Raw genomic sequence first — 20,280 nt, forward strand, 5'->3', positions numbered from 1 at the left:
AGAGAGAGAGAGGGAGAAGGTTAAAAGAAAAAATAAAATGCGCTGCATGTATACGAGGTGTATCGAAGTCCCTAAAGCATCGCACGTCTCCTTATTGAGTCATTTGCATGAATCGGAGATCAGTGATCACTTTGACCCCGGGGGTGCTCCCGCCTCGTTTTCGCCCCGTGTCGTCAAGAGCCGCGGATAAGGCCGTGGAGTGGCCGATCGCGCAATCGAACGGGGGCTACTGCAACGATCGCAGGACGAGTCGAGGCGAACAAAGAAGTGCGCGCACACCGAATTAGTATTTAAAAATATGCGCGCCGAGAGATGCGGTTTTCGTGTCGCGCGCTCCCCGGCACCACCCATAAATATGATAACGCCCTGTACGGAGATACGCGAGAATCTATAATTCTTAGCAGCCTCTCTTAAAGGCCCTAAAACGCGATACATATCTGCGCACGGTTAACGATAGCGACTGCCCGCTTTGCCCGTAAAGAGACCGTACATGCTACATCGACGATGGCGCTTAAAAAATTTACGAGCCCGGATAGCGAATTCAGGAAACTCGAGCTTCAGTGTCAATTATTAAGACCTCAGTACTCTCGCCCGGAATTGCCAGTCATATTTGACGCGCGTGTCGTTTAGAAGAGAGACTGGCAAACTCCACGAATTCGCGTCCAATTACAGCCGGCGTAATTATCTATTATTATTACTGAGGCGCAAACTTATAGTCGATCAAACTGGCAAGAGATTAGTTTGTTGAGAAACAAAAAGGAAAAAGGTCTTTTTTAACAAACTAATCTCTTGCCAGTTTGGGCGACTATAAGTTTGCGACTTATTTTCATTCATTCCTGACGACAATAAGCACCGCAACATTGTTTATTATTATTACGTTTTAAATTTCCGATGCAAAATTTGTAAAAATGTATTACCTCCCTTGTTATACAAACACTCACATAAAATCGTCCATTTTTGCAAACTTTTGGCCCACAAGGTGCTTACAATTATATCTGCACTTTACAGAAAAAGTTTGCTGACGCCTGGCTCGGAATAAAGAGAAGTCCGATAGATTATCCCTGTTAAAATATCGTTGCGGAATCGGTCGATTCGCCTCGCAGAAATTCCGCCTCCTCAATCCTCTCCCGTATCAGCCGGCGGAAAAGTAAAATGGCCGTTGGCGTACATCGGCCGTGCTCTTGTTGATCGATAAAAGCGTCGCGACGCTGGGCGTGTCCGTTCCATGCCGCCTCCGCCAACGCCCCGCGAATCGTCGCGGATCTCCCGGAAATTTTACGGATAAGTGGCCTCGGCGAGAAGACTGACGATCCCCGTCGCGCCGACAAGGTGCCTTCTCTCAAAGCATCGCGAAAGGAAGACGTTGAGACCCGTGAAGTGACGAAGCTGACGTCTCGCGAAATGTCACGTTAATCGTGCATTCGTGTCGTGTACTGTGACACGAACGATTGAGTTGTACAGGCATCGTATACAATTAATTTCTTTCGTTTCTTTAATTATATAAGAAGAAGAGAAGGATTATATGTTAGATGAGCGAGCGATCCATCAGCGTCTCGTTCTGGATACGCCGGCGAGAGGTCGATTCTTTTGCATCTACCCCGCGATGAATCGCACGACGTCGGCACTTTCCGGAAAACGGATATTATTCTCCTTCGCCCGCATTTAATTTTGCCTCCATTGAACCGATATTCGTAGACGTTAGCCCCGTTTCAATGAAGCGATCTCTCTTTCTCTTTCTCCTCCTCCTCCTCCTCCTCCTCATCCCGCCCGCGTTCTCTTTATTTCTCTGTCAACGTAGCCGCGGAGACGCAGACGGCAGGATCCCGAACGAAGGAGCGTAAACGGATTAAGAGGGTCCTGCCGGATGACTAAGTTTTAGCCAGACCAGCGCCGGCGCCAAATCCAATTTGATCTTAACGTTAACTCGATCCCGCGTACGGTTACACGCTGAATTAACCGTCGTTGACAACCGTGAGCCGCGCTGGCCGATGGCTCAAAAGTATTCCTCGCGGACCTAACGATGTCTGCCAACAAGTGGCGCGGGATATCGATACCGATCGCGTCGATGTTCGCGAATAATGCCGGTTCTGCATCGATCGTAGCGTCGCAAGTCATAGACTCGACCAATCCCGAGTCGAAATTTTGGTACTATTTTGAAACTGTGAAGGATAATTTGCACCTACCTAGCTGATCTATACACTTACATAGACCAGCGATAACCTACTTCGATGACATTATATTTTTTACGCCTCCCTTGAATCTTTAATTCTAAAAATTTACTTTAGCTCCTACTTAAAAGGATCTACTTTAATGCTAAATTGGTAAAAGTAGAAATTTCCGACACTATCAGTTTTTAGGTAGGAGTAAATTTTGTACTTGTAGTTCGACCTCTTTTACTGTTTTAGATCCTACTGTATAATAGAATTAAAGGTTTAACATAGGGCCTGAATTTCGACTCGGGATCAGCGTTGAATTAGAAGCAGTCTACGACCCTTGCGACATTGCGATACGACCAATGTAGAACCGGCCTGATACGAACTTTAAAACGCGATCGCGATCCGACGATCGCGCCGTCGGGGATTAATCGGCGAAATTTCCGCGCCGATTACAATCGAGGGGAGATTAAGACGAGTTAAGGAAATCACTTCCTGGGCCGCGCTGTCGATCGTATACCTCGTCGTCCTCGCGAAAACGAGGAATCTTCCTCGAGGACGATTATCGGCGAAGGGCGGACGGGCTTGGAGGACCCGGCGAAATTGGGGAGAACAGGGTGAATTCGGTCCGAGCCCGGGTCCGGTTTATCGAGCTGGAACAACAAGCGGCAATCAGGCATAACTCGATCATTTCATTCTTCCGTGCCTTCCTCCCTTCGTCGCCGTGTTACGACGGTACGCGACGCCCGCGAGATACACAGGCGCCGCACGTATACCAATCCGCAGCGGCCGAGGCTTCACCTCCGCGTCCTCCCCGGAAAGAAGAGCGCCTCTCCCTCCCTCTCTCCTTCTCGTCAAGTCCCTCGTATCCCTCGTCCCGGCGAAATCGAGAATTCCAAATCCCAAATCCCAAACATCTCCCGAGCGGAGCGCGGTACACGCGAGCGGAATATTTTGCGGGGAGGTCGCGACTGGGAGGGTCGTTATTGAAGACGCTGCAGATCGCCGGATGCCGGTGCTGTCGCACAAAGCCCAGGGTTAACAATTCTCGCAGCACTTGTTCGTCACGCAGGCCTGTGTGTGTGTGTATGTGCGCGCGCGTAGATACGTCAGGCTCGCGCGTCACACAGGTTTATCTCGCGTTGTCCTGTCCGTGGCCAGTAAATATGCACCCTCGACTGATCAATTTAGGCGACTACACGTCGGCCGCGTCGGTGAACCGACGCGAGAGAAAAGTGCGCGGCTTCGTAATTCCCGAAAAGACAATCGCAGTCATCGACGGTGATTAGCGTTGCGATCCTCGATCCCTGAAGGGCCGGCGAGAATCATTTCGAAGCTTCCATCTAGATATCTTGACTCTTTGCGACAGAACTCTTGTAAATTTCGCACTGTTAAGTTCCATCTCTCCTTTTTCTCTCGCGAGGTTTTCTTTTGTAATTATTTACATTTGTCGATTGCACACGTACGAGCGCGCGCGCACGCGCGCGCATAACTCTGGATTATGTAGTTTAAAGTTCCACGCTGCTCCGAGACTTCTTTAATCCTCGCATATCCACGCGGCGTTAAATCAACTATCGACGATCGAGTTAGATGGATACCGAATGACCTCGGGCCTAGGATCCGCCACGATTCTCCTTTTACACGGTTCCCTCGCACCATGCAATATTATTCGGTCCACTTGTCGGCACCCCTCGGGCCGAGCCTGCTGCCCCTATGCGAGTCTCGCCCCGCAGCCGCCCCTCGTAATCCTGTTACCGACCTCCACGCACCTACGCATTCGCGTATACCCACGCCGAGCATCCCCGTCCCCTCGCGCTTTGTGCGCCAAAAAATAGCGTGCCCCTACGAATGCCGGGCTCCGCTCGGTGTGTATTCATGAAACGAATCGACGGGGTGACGAAGATCGACGACTCTTCCGCCTGTGAAACTGAAGATCTTCTCTGAGACCAGAAGTATACGATATAATCCACGCCCCCGCACAGGCGATTCGCTTTCAGCAAATCGTCCCTCCACTTTTGCAGAGACCGCGGTAACGACCGGACGACCGATGATAGACCGTCGACGCGACGCGACGTGAAAAAATTGGGCGCGATGCGCGACCGTGCGTTAATCAAGCCGCGATCGGCGCGCGGCATCAAAGGGCGTCCGATCGAATTGGAAATTCATTGCATGCAAATCACAAGGAGAGAAATTTATTTCCTCCTTTATATCCGCGCGATCCCTCCGCTTCTCAATCGTTTCTTTCCCCGGCCGCTCTCTCTCTCCCGCCCCTTCTTCCTTCCTTCCTGTCAAACCGAGCTCGCAGCCGCAAATTAGCTGCTCACGCGGCGGCTAAAAGAAAATTAAAAGAGGGTCCCCGCCTCCCGGCAACCCCTTCTCTCCCTCTGCCGCCGCTCTTGCTCTCCCTTGTTTTTAGCGTCCCGAGAGGCGCGGCTTCCTCCTCACGAAATTTCAGGATCCCAACCGCCATTTTCGCGTCTCGCCGCCGCCGCCGCCACGCTCGAAACCCATGGCCAGGGGTCGGACGCGAACGGCGAATTTATAACGGCGAGTGTCCCGCGAATAATTCGGGATGTCGAGAATCAGCCTGGTAATACCGCGCCGCGTACTCTTGATGATTCATCATGATCGTCCGCGATTCACCGCGACGCGCGACAATACGCATACGCGCACGATCCAGGCGCGAGACGCGCGCGACGGTAACACGTACAAAGGACCCTCTCGCAACGATAATTCTCATCTTTCCTTATCGCGGCGATCCAGGCACGTGTTAATTACGCGTGTCGCGAGCGCGACGCCGCCAATGCCTAATTAAGTAACGCGAGCGACGTGGAAAAAAGTACGATCGCGTGAAGCGACGGTCTGATGAATGATCGATTGTTCGCGTAGCGGCTCAGCCTGATGCGAGCCGACGTGTCGAAGCTACGCGGACGCTGCGCGGCAAGACGGGAGAAATCGGAGAAACGGAGGGGGGCTCCGCGCGCGCCGATTCGGCCGGGTGGTCTGTTATTACAGTTGTAAGCGTCGAACTTAATCCGCTCCCGATCGTCGTACACGTCCTCCCGGCCGTATTGCGCCCGTAATCCCGTAAAGATGCAAATTCCCGGCGTCTCGCTCGTCGAGCGGACCGGGAAGAAGAGCGCGGTCGGGGTTTAACCGCGACGTATTCCGCCGCACGCGTAACGCGGGGGGGTGTTCCGGGGGTACCGGGGGGGGGGGCGGACGCGGTTCTCCAGGGGGAGAACCGAGAGGAGGAGGAGGAGGAGGAGCAGTCGGTAGTTACAAGCCCGGGGTTGCAACCGGGGTCGGGGGTGTAATGTGCTACCCACGGGCAAATATTCGCAGATGTGAGCCGAGAGCAACGAAAATTCGGCTTTGCAGCGAGCTCGTGCCGCGGCTCTCGTACCAGCTAACAGGATTTATTTGTATCTACGTGTACGTACCGCGTTCCGCATTTCAAAGCCCCCTCCTCTCTCTCTCTCTGTCTCTCGCCCTCTCTTTCTACCATACCCGTCGGGGTGGATTATACGCGGTGTATAGTATAGCAGGTACACACTGTACACACCCGCACGCAACGTACATAGACATAGATGAAATAGGGAGAGGGGGAGAGAGAGAGAGAGAGAACTGAGCTAACTAACGGGCTAGCAGTTCATTAGAGATCGCTAAACTCTAGGGCGCCTCTCCCCGCGCCGGGGGTTGAGGATTTCGTTATCGCGCGATATGCGTTTTGTTCGGACGTGAGGGACGGCGGGAATTTTCGCAAAGAGCAGATACTCGGCGAATTCTGACGGGCGCGCACACGCGCGTACATATCATACGTACGCCCTCGCACGTACTACCTGAGGGAGGCAATATCGATTCCGTTGAGTCGAGAGGATACGTTTCCTCGTGGCGCGATATCCGTGTCGCGCGCGGCCGGAAACGTCGCGGGCGGAAACAAGGCCCCGCATTCAGGCGGGGAGGGATGAATGGCGGCGAAGACCAAAGGGATCCCTCCCCGGAGGATCGATCGCGCGGCGAACGCGGCGGCGACGGTTGTCGGCGTAGACGTCTATCGATCGAATGCCGATAATCTACGGATCGGCATAATCTCTCTGACTCTCTGTCTCTTTCTCTCGCTCGACCGGATGGCAGCGAGTTATTATGTAATGGGACAACATGCGCGCGCGCGATCGCGGCAGTATATAAAATCGGCTTCGTAACGTCGTGACGCGTCTCTCCGCGCGGCATGAGAGAGGTGAAACCCCGCGTACAATGCACGAAGCGACAGATAGACGCGCACGCTGAGTGTATCTCCACCGGCACAAATAAATGATTGAGATCCTTGATACGTTGGACCACCAACGAATAGGAGATAACGCGCCGTGCCACGGTACGGTAAATTAACTGTAAACAGTGCCCGATAGCCCGTGTCGCGCCCGCGATGGTATCGCAACGTCGCGTCGCCCCGGCTGGAACGGTTTGATAGAGACAGCGGGCTTCGACGAGGAGGGCTGCGCCGGAGGAGACGCATCGAGGAGCCGCGAAAAGTGCTCGGACGCCCGGAAGGGATCGCAGCCGCGTGGGCTTTTCACGTTTCGGCGAGACGGATCGGCGGCGCGACCTCTCGCCGATTCCCAAGTCCGTATTAGGTCGCGCGCACGAATCTATCATGTCCCGAAAGGCGTGCCGAAGCCCTCCTTTGAGAGGTCAGGATCCATCAATCCGTGTGCTGTATGCAAGTCGCGCCGGGACCACCGCTGGGAACGCCGGCGGACAATCCTGCCGAGTCATCCCCGGCCGATCTTGGCACATTCGTCAACCCCGATGGCTCCGCGTGTCACCTCCTCCGCGTGCGAGCTGATGCGGGTGAAGAAGTCCCGGGAACCCGTGGACTCGGCGCGCATCCCGGGCCCCGGCCGTGCCAATGGCGTAGCCAGAAAACGGACCCTCGCGCGGAACTCGATTACAATGCGCCTCGCGTATCGCCGATGCCTCTAAGAGAGCTCCTAAGAACTTGAATCGCAAGTAACGGACGGCGCGTTTTTAGAACGGATTATTCAGACGCCTCTCCGCGATTTTTCCCCGTGTCGCTCATAAACGGAATACAGTGTAATCACCGAGAGCCGCCTCGACTTCCCGGATTGGATTCCGCTTTAATAAGAACGCGGTTCTATCCCCGGGCGATACGCGAGCCCTGATGAATCCCCGACGTCGAGTCCCGACTACCAGAAGGCAGAGCCGTCTCCCCGGCGCGTATTTATCCTTTAACGATCGCATCGGCGATCATAAAGTCCGCGATCTCTGATTAGCCGGTAGGCGGCGACGGGCCGAGGTAAATTTCGAGCTTCGGCCCTAATGACGACGGGCGCGTTTACGGTAGAGATCTACTAGTTTTTGCCCGGTTTTATAGAGCCCGCTCTGCTCCCGGGATCCTCTTCGTTAAACCCTGATTGCCGTCAGGTCGCCATTACGGTCGCGCCACTTGTCGTCCTACTGACGCGCAACGAAGACGAGCGCGACACTGGAGAACGCTCGCGGAGCGCCTTCGCCTTGGATTCTAGCCAACGCTGGGCTCGGAAACATCACCCGAATGCACCAGTGCCATTTTATCCTTTTGCACTTCTTGCATCTAGAACTGCCAACTCGCGAAAACATTTGGCCTTTGTGCGCAGACCGACAGTGTTCCGCTATTCGAACTAAATCGGAGAAGAGCGCGGTATCATTAAAATTAAGTTTAGAAGCCTAACAAAAAATCTGTTCACTCAAATAAGTTACAAGTTGAACTTATTTGAGCGAATAGACTTTTTCTTAGCCTTCTAAACTTAACTTCAACGAGACCGTGCTCTTCTCCAATTTAGTCGGAATAGTGGAGCACTGTCGGTCTGTGCAGAAAAGTGTCACGTAATTTGTATATTACACAAATGTTTTCACGAACTGACAGTTCTAGATGGCAAGAAGTGCAGAATCACTCCAGCATACCCTTAACACGAGCAATAAGGATAAAACGATAGACTGGAGCACTCGGGTGACGTTTCCGAACGCATCAGCCCAAGTGTACAGAGGCTCGACGAGTACAGCTCGAAGAAAGAGAGTATCCCTCCGTCGCCAAAACGCGACGATGATTTGCGGGCTCGATCGGGGGCCCGGCCGCCGTCGCCAAGCCCCGGACGGGCCCCCGCGCGAATAGAGATTATAAATCAGGTAATCAACCGCCATAAAAGTCCACCCACACGAGCGCGGGTGCCCTCCTTCTCCGGGCGACTTCTCGCGCGACTCTTACGCCCGGTATCTCGAAATCTCGAGGATACGGCAGCGATTCGCCACGCCGGGGGTTCGGGCCGCGACGAGTGGACGTCCGGTCCCGGGCCCCAACAAAGCGCGTCGTTGGCGATAAAGAGGAAGGCCGCGCGCCGGTCGGGCCGCGGCCCCCCCGTAATTTTCTACGCTGCCTGCGCGCGAAGACGTGCGTTTTGCGCTATTTCTAAATTCCGCGACGTAAGCGGAGAGCTTTCTTCCGTGCAGTTTCTCCCTCGATCACGCACGAAACACTCTTGTGTCTCTCTCAAGTCCCTCCCGTTGTTCTTTGATAATAATCCCAGCGCGTCTCTATCGCGTTACGCAGTCCGCGATGGAAACGTTGGCGTAGTAGCTCCGGCGCGAATAACCAAGATGTGCTCTGATTAATATTCCCGCCGTCGTCCGGATCAATCATTCTACTCCGCGGAGAGCGAGACGAGATGAAATAAAATCTGGAAATTCGGTTTGCTCTGCTAGGGAACGCGGCGGCTTTATTAATCCAATAATGATCGTCGCTTTCTCTCTCTCTCTCTCTCTCTCTCTGACTCTCTCGCGAGTAGAATGAAGAACGCGTATTTCTAGAAGGCTCGAGGTGTGTCGTCGACCGTTCGCCAAGTAATCGAATTACAGTGGCACGTATAGGATGGAACTGATATAACGTTTCCCTTTATTTTATAAACGTAGTTCGAACGGCGCGTTTTATTACAAAAATAAGATTACAAAATGTAATTTCTCCTCTTGACGTATCGTGTAATTGCTATGGCGCGGTATAAACGGTACTAATCTATTGTGATGCGATTATTGATAAATTCATCAAATTGTATCGGACAATCGGGAAAGCTCAAATCGGGACTTTCCTATTCGACTTAATTCTCACCTTATCATTACCTGCCGTTTTACGAAACGATTATCGTGTCTCTCGTACAAATTTATACTTTGATACTCCTCGGCTGAATGTTACACTCCACTATAACATTATGTATGTACACAAATACGCTTTAAATATATCAAAAAATTTAACATGTAGCAAAATGCTGTACATAGATCTCAGTATTCGCTACGATAGTGCGTATCGTATGTACAACTATTAAATGTTTGATATAAGATCGACTGTCGGCTCGAACATCTACATGATATTATATTATAATTGATATTTTATTGCATTCCTTTCCTCTGGAGTGACGATGGTATATAAAATTACGCTTTATCATGCAATATATAAATCACGCAACTGTGATCGTAACAACTCGGGAAGAGGAAGAAAATTATTGATACTCGACATAATTGCATCGTGTCCATATTCGTAATTAATAATTAAGAAAATCATAAGGTCTTGCCTGCCAGGGCAGCGGCTTTAGAGAGCACAATCTGGATGTCCATCGAGGGAAAATTCTGGACATAGAACACATTATTTTTCACGGTACGTTCTAATAATAATAACAAATATAAATGCTCATACGTGCAATGGAACATTTATATTTCTCACCTGCAGGAGTTTAACGTTTGCAGCAAAGTCGCTGGCCAGCAACTGGTCCCTCAGTAATCTGAAGATACACACGTTTTAAAGAAACAACGAAAATTACTGCTAGAAACACAAGATTTGTTCACTCACAGGATCATGGCACAGCAGATATGTATGAGGAAACTGAATCTGTTATCATCGGCAAACAAGGAATCCCATATTCTCATAACATCCGGCAAGGGGAACTCTTGCGAGAGGAGGAGCGTCAACCATCTTATTCCGAGAACGAGAATAGCGATAACAATGAGAATTAAGACTTGCGTCCACGATGCTAGAAATTGCTCTGAGATCTCGATCCGAGAGATATGTAGCCAATCAACTTGCAGTTTTTATGGCAAAGCTGAAGTTGATTGGCTACTCTCTCTCTCTCTCTCTAAAAGTCTATCAGTGTATTATCGTTGATAACAGTGAACACTCACTGATTCACAGTTACAAGTATACCTACTTAGAATTGTGAATCAGTGACTACTCACTGTTTTCCGTGATAATTCACTGTTTGACTTTCAGAGAGAACATATTTCACGGAACGAGATTTCGAACCGATTTCTAGCACTGTGGACACAAGGCTTTACAAATATCGATGACGACGGCAATCATACGCTATACCTAAAGCTGTAATATTGCGGGCATAGTTCCTGCTGATGTAGACGCAGCCAAATCTCGGGATCGTTGGCTCGAACTTGATTCGTCAATTTGCTCATCATCGAGTTAATCCCGAATTCCGCCTCATCTAAAGTCTTTATGAAGAAATCGCGTATCTCGGCCATCAGATTGGTAAAGCAGAAGAAAGTGTCTGCCTCGGCGTGTTCTACGAGACGAAAGGTACACATCAGCTGTCAGTAGATATTATTCAGATTGCGTCTCAATTGCTTATGTCGTAATGTACACACTTCTCCACGTGGGATCCGGATCGCAAGCGAACGCGTGATATATAGGTCCGACTATCTCATTCATTCCCTGCACGTAACCTTGGCCGGGATTTAACTTGGCGTATAAAAAGAGTATTCTTTCCAACACTTCCCAGTGTGCCTCGCCACCCTCGGCCAACGGCGCGTAATCTTCCGTAGCCTTTCTGACAGAAACCGCTATCTAACAGATAAAATACAGTAATGTGGCGCGATAACGTGTTGCGCTCGCAGAATATTACGGAACTGTCTCACTGACACGGAACTGCTCGCAAAGCGCAGCAACGCAAAGAGGAACTTTCTAACGCTATCTTACTAGGTAAAACATATTACTCTACTTGCATCGTTTATAGTACCTGCTGCTTTCCACGTCAACGTAAAGGCAAAGACAAGTAAAATCTATTAATAAATTTAAGGAAATTAGCGATGGAAGCCTTAATCGTTTGTAGGTTTTTACCTTGGTCACCCCTAAGCCCTTTCTCTCGACGTTCGCGCTTTTCAGCACCGTGTGCTGAACTCGGTGGTGTAGACGCTGCTGGCCGTTAGCGTTCACTATCTTTTGACATGGATAATCGGTGCCTTGTTGAAAAAATGATATGTCTGGACATAGCCGTCTGTACAGGTAAAATTGTCTCTATTGGTTCCCTGTCCTTATCGATGCGTCAAAGAGAGACTTTTCAAAGTGTCTATAGTTCAATACTCGCCTAACATCTTTATCAATCTGAAGTAGAACCTCGTTGTCCTTAAAGTACGTTTGCCACTTACTGTCTGGATTCAAATTGAGCGGATGATCATGTAACGTCACGTCGACTCTCTCCTTGTCGTCGGCATTCGACTCTCCAGGCATAACAATAAGATCCTCTACGAGATTGCCAAATACGCATCGTGAATGAGCTACGCGCTAAATTACCTTCACTGAACAAACGACAGCAAAGCGTCCGCTTACCGATGAAGGTATTGTACAGCTCCCTTTTGCGCTTCAGAGTCTCCAGCCAACTGGACTTGGCCGGCGGCAGATAATTGAGCAGCAGCTTCCAGCACAGGGGTCTCAGGCCGCCGGGCTCGTCGGGGATGCCTGAAAGAGAAAAGACGTCGCGAGAGAGCTCTCGTAAACACGGTGGTCAAGACCACCGGAAGAACCGAATCGTCCGCGACGAAGCGGGCGATCGGTCGGGCGCGACACGGGCGTACCGTGGAAACATATTTTGCTCAGGCTGGCCGTGTCGATCTCGTCCGCGTCGAGCACGTCGTCGAACTCGCTCAATCTGCAACCAAGCCACGCACGTGAACCGACGGTCCGGCGCCTCCTGCGCGCGCGCGCGCGCGCCAGATGTCACGCTCGCTTACCTCTTCCGCAGGATGCTCATTTTCCCTCGCGCGGCGCCGCGCGGCGTGGCACATGTGACGCGACACCGCGAGCGGGGACCCGGGGCCAGCGGCGTGGGAACTACGCGGATCTCAACCGCGGTCCCTTATCAGCATTCGGTGGGCGTGCGACGCGGCAGCGGGGCGGCAGCGACGGTGGCGCGGGCGGGCGGGCGCGTGTACGGACGCAGCGCGGCGATATCCCTTTCTCTCATTGTCGACGGCGCGCCGGCACGACGCGCGCGACCACTGCCATCGCTCTCGAATCGCGGCGCTCCGCCAGACTCACGGGCCAGCTGTGTGTGGCTGTGTCAGCTGTTGCGGCCGGTGGCGATGGCCGTTGACTCCGAGACTCCGACAGCGGTGGGTATCGATGCCGCCTCCTCGAGTCCTCGGCAGTCGGCGCCGCTCGATATCTCGGCGTCGAGTATCGATACTCTCGCGCCGTGCGCGGCCGGAGGGCGGAGAGGAGAGAGCACACATCTCTCCTCGTCCACCTCCTCCGCCTCCTCGTCGACGAGGGTGGACACCGCGCGCGGGGGGCCGAGCGGTAATTTAAGAGGAATTCGGTGCTCGCGTTCCCGATATCCGCCGTTATCAACTGATACGGGCATCGACAGCGGTGCCTCGAATTATCGAAGCGCGCGCGTCCATCTCGCGCGCGCGATGTGACGTGCGCGACGCGACGCGACGCGCCCGCCGAGTGATGTTTTCACGCATGTTTACGCGGGGGAGTGATGGGCGCACGGTATTTTAAGACATCGAGTGAGTGTATTGCGCGTATACGTGCGCGACGTGCGTATCGTTATCTTGACTCGTCGCTACGTCGCCGATCTGCCGTCCCGACGCTTTATCGCGATTCGGAGCGATAGATAGCACCTCGCCGTGACGCGAACGGCGGCATTTAAATGTAATCGTGAGTCGCGCAGCTCTTCCTAACCTACGATCTCTCACTCGTGCCTCGCATCTCTGATCCCGGTTTTCGCCGACGTCGACTTAGCTTTGATCCCAGTTTAATTCATCCTCCGTCTCTCTCCCGAGGGAAGCGTTGGAGAGAGACGCGGGATGAGTTGGACCGAACTCAAAGTGAACGTTGATGAAAACCGGGCCGAGTCGCGTGCCGTACGTTTGTCCGCATTCCGCTATATGCGTATTCCCTCTTTCAGCTACTTTGCGGTTGCCAAGATGCCGTTCAAGTTCCACCTGAAGAAGAGCAGGCAGTACAACGTCCTGTCCAAGAATCAGTACGTGATCTGCGTCGAGCTGTTGGACGCCACTTCGATAGAGTGCACTCTCAGCGTCGACAGCGTCGGCCAGGAGTGCCTGGACAACGTGACGCAGCGCTTGGGACTTGGGCAGCCCGAGTACTTCAGCCTGCGCTACGTCTGCCGTAACACGTTGTCGCTTCGATGGATAGACATGGACAAGCCTCTGAAGAGGCAGCTTGAGAAAGACGCCAAGAGCCTCGTACTTTATTTAAGGGTTATGTACTACATTGTGGACGCGCAGCTCATTCAGGACGAGATGACAAGGTAGACTCGCCGTCGTCTGCCGCGAGTCCCTTGGGAGATGTAAATTTGAGTTTCTCCTCCTCCGCAGGTACCACTATTATCTTCAACTGAAGAACGACGTGCTGGAGAACAAGATACACTGTAATTACAGGCAAGCTTGCGTGCTGGCGAGCTACTCTATGCAGGCCGAGTTCGGGAATTACAGTCCGGAGCGACACACGCTGGAGTATCTCCAGCAGTGCACTTTCCTCCCAAATGTAATACCAACTGGCAAAGCTACATTGCGCCAATTGTAAATGTGTGAATTTAAATTCGGTATGTCTATATTCAGGATGTGAACAAGGCCGACCCGGGTGGGCAAGATTCTCTCTTGCACACGGCGATATGCCAGTACAAGGGTCTTGTCAATATGACGCAGGCTACTGCGGAAGAACTGTATATCTCAATTGCCATGCAACTGGAGGGATACGGCACCGAAACGTTTACTGCCAAGGTACGAATGGCGCGGTATTGATAATAGCGCGATAGTTGATTTAACTCTTCTTGTTGCGCTGCAATTGTCAACTACTTATTTCAGGATAGCAGCAACAACAAAGTTATCCTTGGAATTTCTATCAACGGAATTATGGTGGCTTACCCTAATACACAAACGACGCAGTTTTACAGGTTATTTCTTTTTACTTCATACACGACGATCTTGAATGCGCGCTGAAAATTATATCGCGGGGCACATAAGAAATGAAACAATGTATACTTTGCAGGTGGAAAGACATCAGCAATGTCATAAATCAGAAGAAAACGTTTAGAATAGAGTATAAATGTGAAGAGGCGAAGCAATTTGTGTTTACCGAGTCGCGCGATGCGAAATATATATGGAAATTGTGTATAGCTCAACATTTATTTTATATACAGTATCAAGAACGCCGTCCACAAGAAAGATCTAGTGGCTGCTGTGTGCGTAAATTGGCATTTATTTATTGCATTACACGTAGTAATACAAAATACGGGATTTAATTAAAAATGTTAATATATCATTACAGGATAACGATACAAACGATTCGAGCGAGCAAGCAGTGTCCGTGAACTCTGATCACCTCGGGCATCGAACCTCGGACACGCACACGCGGTGGACAAGCTACAACGATCTCTCGATACCGTCACCGTGTCCTGTTGTGTCTGTCTCGTCAACCGATATAAATAGTTTGCGCGCGTTATTACCGTCGTATAGACCGGCGCCCGATTACGAAACGGCGATCCAAATGAAATACAACAACGGGGGAAACGCGTCTCAGCCTTATTATGCGAATCAATCTGCGATAGTTGGTTCGGATATCTCGTGCCTGCTGGGTGTAAATCGTAATAGGTACTGAACTGAATGAGATACAAAATCGCCTAGTATCAAAACTTTTACCGACTGATTTGTGATAGAAAGTGTGTGAATTTGTGGCAAAGTATTTTGACTAACATGCAAAGAAAGAGATTACATATATATAATTCATAAATATTGCACATAAAATATTTATAATTATATATGAATATATTTTATATATGCTATATCTATATATATAATTTATATAAAATATATATTGTGTATTTTATATATGCTATTTTGTTTTCAACAATTCTTTAAAATATCTAATACTTTATAAATATATACTACATTATTAAAATTATTAACAAAGTAATATGCATGTGCGCACAAATTTGCAGAGCGTTCTTTTTTTTATCAACGCAATTATTTTAGGTTAGTCTTTCTGAGTAAAAAGATCATGATGTGAGGAAACGCCCAGATGATCCCAGTCCGAGTTATAATTATGAGGAGATATGTATATGTACAGAAACGCCCTTTTAACATATTTACTTTTATAGCTCTCTAGAATACCTTCTATATACATTATTTACACAATTATTGTTAATAAACTCATAAACTGGAGGACAAGAGTCCTCTTATTGTGAAATAAAATAGGAGACATTTATACATCGAAATGTATGTGTTGCAAATGTCAAAATATTAAAAATGTTGACAAGTTGTGCCAGTACATATTTTCATAAAACATTCTCAGACTCGTCCGTCGACTCGGCAGCTGTGATCGCGTGTATCAGAGCCGCTGGTTCAGGTTTATCCGCAGTGGCGTACACGTTGAAACCAGAATTAATTAACGCATCTCTCGTTACAGGTCCTATCGCTACCGCTCTTATATCCTTGATATTATAAAAATCTCTCTCCAGCTGCGTTTTAATATATTTCACTGTAGAGGGACTGAAGAAAACAAATATACTGGAAGATTTGTCAAGCATCTTCGGCAACTCCTGCTCGAGCGTTTCGCTCTTTAACGTCTCGTAAACCACGATCTTTTCGATTGGAATCCCATTGTCTTCGACGATGCAAGATAGGGTTTCACGCGCAATTTCACTGCACGGGTATAACAATGGTTTCGAATCCTTCTTCGTGTCGAGAACGATCTTCTCGGCCAGTCGCTTTGAATTCCCGGACTGGCTGCCCGTGCAATGCTGCAAGTTGAGTTGACTTCTCGCGAGGGAGTCCGTCGCGGGCCCTACGCAGTACGCCGGCAGCTGTTCCCAATGGTGCAGAATGCCAGCGTCTCCTCTCGCTGCCAGCGCAACGGCTTCAACCGCACGGGGACTCGTTAATATTAAACCTGCAATCCAGGAATTAACGCATAACATACACACTTAATTATGTTACAAGTAATGTGACACATTACCACTATATCTGTTAGCTACTGACAGACACGCTCGCAGTTCCGAGATATTCACAAATGTGAATTTCAATGTTTGCAAACACTCGCAGCGATAACCAGCGGATTCCAACGTCTCGGCGTACGTCTCCTGCCGGTCGCTCTTTTCGGACAGCCCTTTGCACAGTACCACCGTCTTGCCACTTCCAGCCATTATGGGCAGAGGCGCGTGTCGTAATTTGTCAAATCAAGTTTCCGCTGCAACAGGAAAGAAAATTGCATATTGCAATTATTAGTGACAACAGCAGGCAGCGAGGTATTAAAGTAACTTTTCATTTTATCAAGCGACTAAAAGGCGCCGTACAAGTCACCTGAGAGATGGAGAGAGAGTTTAGAGCTTCCAAGATATCAGAAAAGTATTGATACGTTTGTAAAAGTGACTACTCCGATTAATTAATTATGAGATATTGTTGTATTAATGTGTAAAGAATCGCGAGTGTTTTCGTTGTTTAACGTGTGTGGAGGAAAGATTATATTAAGAACGATAAATTATAGTTAGAAACTTCGCTTGCAAGATCCAGCTTCACCAACGTTGTTTAACTTTGGGCTTGGCTTAATTCATTCTTTGTCTCTTTACAACTGTTACTTTAGAAAGAGATAAACGTGAATTAAACCAAGTTAAGCAACGTAGACCGAGGCTAATTCTACCGGTGATGAAATTAATCGGAGCTCGGTCGCTTTAAAATACTTTACGCTGATTCATGACATCCCAGCAAACACCAAAGTAACATTACATAACATCAATGCAAATGTAATATAACAGACATGTGTTATATTACATTTATATTGATGTTATGCAACTGTTACTTCGGCGTTTGCTGGGATATTTACATGTTTACTTTATCCTCTCAACCACGCGTCAAGAAAATGCGATTGCCTTGCAACAAACGATCGCTCAGTCCCACCAGAACCGCAATTTGCATTGCTATTGACAAATCATTCATGTACGTTGCATAGCACTGTGTGCACTTGCGGGAGAGAAAAGGATTTTATTAATATATTAGAACGGCGACTTATAGTTAGAAACTTTGCATGTAATTTTACCGGCGATTAAATTAATCAGAGTTTGGTCGGTCTAAAATACTTAATGCCGATTCGTGAGGACATTTAAATGTCCTTAATTTATCCTCACAACCACACATAAAAACATTGCGACTGCCTTGCAGCAAACAACCGCTCAGTTCCATCAGAACCTCCAATCTGCATTGTTATTGACAAGGCATTCATGTGTGTTTGCACAGTACTGTGTGCGCTTCTAAACGAAAAAAACTGTATTCTATTAATATATTTTCTTTCTTGATACCTACGTCTCTATATTAACGCCTCTAATGGCAATGACATGATTAATGCGCACCGTTTTTTTCCCTAATTAATTGAAGATTTCTCTCTCAAGCTGGGACACGGTCAGTGTCGCCAGGTGGCTAAAGCTGAAGTCCCCCAACGTGCTCATGAATTTTTCCCCCCCAGGGCCTAAATTCCGTACACGATTACCGACGACCATCGATACGTTAACGACGTTTGCGCAGCTTTTTCTACATGATAGAAAAGCTGCGCAAACGTCGTTAACGTATCGATGGTCGTCGGTAATCGTGTACGGAATTTAGGCCCAGGTGGCAGCTCTCAAGCTTCTCTCTGATAGGACCTCACTTGATCCTCAGTTGGCAGCGCTGACGCTCTTCTACAGGAAGTGGGATATTAGTGAGGTTAGGGCTCTTCCTTTAAAATCGTGGTGTCGAGAGGTATGTATGAGCCGACCCGTCGCATTCCCCTAATCCGCGCGTATCTCGCTCATCGTCGACGTATCCGTTTCGCGAGGGGCAATTTCTTGAGTAAGAAACTTGTGGCCAGGACGTAGACGCGGAAGATGTGTCCCGTCGCCGCGAAATCGCGCGAGAAGCGTGGCATGACGCGCGCTGGTCCAAGGCCGCTGCTGGCCGCGTCGATCTCGCGGGATCGCGAGGGAATCCCGGAGAGGATTTTGATTTGATCTGTCTCTGTGCTTTCAGGACGCGATGGGTCGTTACTCCCACGAGCCGGTCAATCAGACCAAGTCGTGCAAAGCGCGCGGTTCCAATCTTCGGGTGCACTTCAAGGTAAGCACGCCTCTCCGAGGAGGCATAACCTCAAACCGCGCCAGTCTCTGCCAGAGATGTTTACGAAACGCGGTACGATTTGCAGAACACCCATGAGGCTGCGCGCGCCGTCAAAAGCATGACTCTGCGGAGGGCGCAGAAGTACCTGAAGAACGTCATCGAACACAAGGAGTGCGTTCCTTTCCGTAGGTTCAACGGCGGCGTCGGCAGGTGCGCCCAAGCCAAGCAGTTCGGCACCACGCAAGGTATGTCAGCGCGCGATTTCTGCGTATATCGTCCGGTAAACTAGAAGACCTGTTGACCTCTTGAAGAAGAAAGTGGCTCCATTTCCATTCTGTCTCTGGTGATTTTGATTGGCAAATAATTTTCTGTCTCAAGATTTCTATCTCATTTATATCAGGTGCAGTTACTAGGCGGTATTCAATGGCCAATGTACACTCCAGCGTAGGGCACAAGATTTGGAGAGGCACGCAAGCTAGTCTTAGCGTAGGGGTAGACTTTGTCCAAGTTGTAGCATCGTGGACGCAGGTCCGGCCTCACCAACGTTGTTTAACTTTAAGCTTAGCTTAATTCGTTCTTTGTCTCTTTTCACCTTTACTTTAGAAAGAAACAAACATGAATTAAATTAAGATTAAAGTTAAGCGACGTTTGATGAAACCGTGCCTAAGCATGTTGTAACTTCACAATTGATGTTACTAGGCGGTATGCAATGACGCTCCAGCGTAGGGTGCAAAATTTAGAGGAGCGCGCGAGCGGATCCCAGCGTAGGGGCGCTTAAGCATGTTGCAACGTCACCGGTCAGGTGAGATAGAAAATCAATCGGAATCACTAGAAAGCGACAGAAATGGGAACCATTTGTCCATCTCACCCTGTCCATCTTCTTCAAGAGGACAGTAGATCTTCTAGTATAGTATAGAGTTTACTGATATTGTCCCTGAGTCAATTTGTAGAAACAAATTGATGATTAAATTGAGTTTGGAGGCTCGATTCTTAAATTTATTCGAAAGGTAAACACGTGCGAAAGTGCTTTTTCAGAAAGGTTGTGTGTCGATTGGTTAAAAGGGAGAGAATCTAACTAGACTTATGGCAGCTCTTCTAATTGTTAACGGTATATTCTAATTATTCGCTCAGGTCGTTGGCCTAAGAAGTCTGCAGAGTTTCTGCTGCAGCTTCTGAAAAATGCGGAGAGCAACGCCGATTACAAGGGTCTGGATGTGGATCGCCTTGTAATCGAGCACATTCAGGTGAACCATGCGCCTTGTCTTCGGAGAAGAACATATAGAGCACATGGTCGCATAAATCGTAAGTGTCTATAACTTTATAACGAGTTCCGGTTCTTTAAAACAATTTGGATTAGCCAAAATGCTCAGACTTGTAATTCTTACAGCTTACATGAGCTCGCCTTGTCATATTGAGGTGATATTGACAGAGAAGGAAGACGTGGTTGCGAAAGCCACAGAGGAGGAGCCGTCGAAAAAGAAACTCAGCAAGAAAAAGCTCGCTAGACAAAAGGAGAAAATGATGAGGGAGTAATTATTACTCCCTCGCATACATCATACTTTATATAAACGAATATATGCTGGAAAAACAGGTGCTTGGTATTCACTTTTACATTCAAATCTCTTACATCCCATCCCGAACATCGACAGGTCAAGATGTACCGAATGAAATATGGATTTCCGAAACGGAT

At 49.2% G+C, this 20,280-nt stretch overlaps 4 protein-coding genes across 14 annotated transcripts; 2 read left to right on the forward strand and 2 right to left on the reverse strand.

Moving 5' to 3' along the window:
* Positions 1 to 9,075: 9,075 nt before the first annotated feature.
* On the reverse strand, positions 9,076 to 12,593 carry LOC105562210 (TBC1 domain family member 13). 3 transcript variants are annotated; one of them, XM_012012853.1, is made up of 11 exons: positions 12,210 to 12,593; positions 12,054 to 12,127; positions 11,809 to 11,937; positions 11,567 to 11,723; positions 11,320 to 11,476; positions 11,205 to 11,261; positions 10,848 to 11,046; positions 10,564 to 10,765; positions 10,048 to 10,170; positions 9,922 to 9,979; positions 9,076 to 9,827 (listed from the first exon to the last, which is right to left on the reverse strand). In XM_012012853.1, the coding sequence occupies exons 1-11, from the start codon at positions 12,227 to 12,229 to the stop codon at positions 9,759 to 9,761; spliced, it is 1,245 nt and encodes a 414-aa protein (XP_011868243.1). In that variant the 5' UTR covers positions 12,230 to 12,593; the 3' UTR covers positions 9,076 to 9,758. The 3 variants fall into 3 exon arrangements, with proteins under 3 accessions (XP_011868243.1, XP_011868244.1, XP_011868245.1); XM_012012854.1 differs by having other exon boundaries at positions 11,219 to 11,221; positions 12,210 to 12,592; XM_012012855.1 differs by lacking the exon at positions 11,205 to 11,261 and having other exon boundaries at positions 12,210 to 12,589.
* Positions 12,594 to 12,762: 169 nt separating this feature from the next.
* LOC105562211 (tyrosine-protein phosphatase non-receptor type 14) lies at positions 12,763 to 15,285 on the forward strand. Of its 3 annotated transcripts, none has more exons than XM_012012856.1 (7): positions 12,763 to 13,143; positions 13,394 to 13,759; positions 13,827 to 13,995; positions 14,070 to 14,231; positions 14,316 to 14,404; positions 14,500 to 14,692; positions 14,779 to 15,285. In XM_012012856.1, the coding sequence occupies exons 2-7, from the start codon at positions 13,413 to 13,415 to the stop codon at positions 15,106 to 15,108; spliced, it is 1,290 nt and encodes a 429-aa protein (XP_011868246.1). In that variant the 5' UTR covers positions 12,763 to 13,143; positions 13,394 to 13,412; the 3' UTR covers positions 15,109 to 15,285. The 3 variants fall into 3 exon arrangements, with proteins under 3 accessions (XP_011868246.1, XP_011868247.1, XP_011868248.1); XM_012012857.1 differs by having other exon boundaries at positions 12,763 to 13,137; XM_012012858.1 differs by having other exon boundaries at positions 12,763 to 12,992.
* A 296-nt stretch (positions 15,286 to 15,581) lies between these two features.
* Positions 15,582 to 17,925, reverse strand: LOC105562213 (uroporphyrinogen-III synthase-like). 6 transcript variants are annotated; one of them, XM_012012861.1, is made up of 4 exons: positions 17,542 to 17,752; positions 17,329 to 17,465; positions 16,465 to 16,695; positions 15,582 to 16,398 (listed from the first exon to the last, which is right to left on the reverse strand). In XM_012012861.1, the coding sequence occupies exons 3-4, from the start codon at positions 16,649 to 16,651 to the stop codon at positions 15,785 to 15,787; spliced, it is 801 nt and encodes a 266-aa protein (XP_011868251.1). In that variant the 5' UTR covers positions 16,652 to 16,695; positions 17,329 to 17,465; positions 17,542 to 17,752; the 3' UTR covers positions 15,582 to 15,784. The 6 variants fall into 6 exon arrangements, with proteins under 6 accessions (XP_011868251.1, XP_011868249.1, XP_011868254.1 ...); XM_012012859.1 differs by lacking the exons at positions 17,329 to 17,465; positions 17,542 to 17,752 and adding an exon at positions 17,805 to 17,925; XM_012012864.1 differs by lacking the exons at positions 17,329 to 17,465; positions 17,542 to 17,752 and adding an exon at positions 17,852 to 17,924.
* A 216-nt stretch (positions 17,926 to 18,141) lies between these two features.
* Positions 18,142 to 20,180, forward strand: LOC105562214 (60S ribosomal protein L17). 2 transcript variants are annotated; one of them, XM_012012866.1, is made up of 5 exons: positions 18,142 to 18,236; positions 18,504 to 18,590; positions 18,676 to 18,835; positions 19,722 to 19,892; positions 19,978 to 20,180. In XM_012012866.1, exons 2-5 carry the CDS (start codon positions 18,510 to 18,512, stop codon positions 20,121 to 20,123), a joined length of 558 nt encoding a protein of 185 aa, XP_011868256.1. In that variant the 5' UTR covers positions 18,142 to 18,236; positions 18,504 to 18,509; the 3' UTR covers positions 20,124 to 20,180. The 2 variants fall into 2 exon arrangements, with proteins under 2 accessions (XP_011868256.1, XP_011868257.1); XM_012012867.1 differs by lacking the exon at positions 18,142 to 18,236 and adding an exon at positions 18,247 to 18,326.
* The last annotated feature ends 100 nt before the right edge of the window (positions 20,181 to 20,280 follow it).

The sequence above is a fragment of the Vollenhovia emeryi genome, unplaced genomic scaffold, assembly GCF_000949405.1.
Source record: "Vollenhovia emeryi isolate VEMERY1.0 unplaced genomic scaffold, V.emery_V1.0 DF939193.1, whole genome shotgun sequence".
NCBI lineage: Eukaryota > Metazoa > Arthropoda > Insecta > Hymenoptera > Formicidae > Vollenhovia > Vollenhovia emeryi.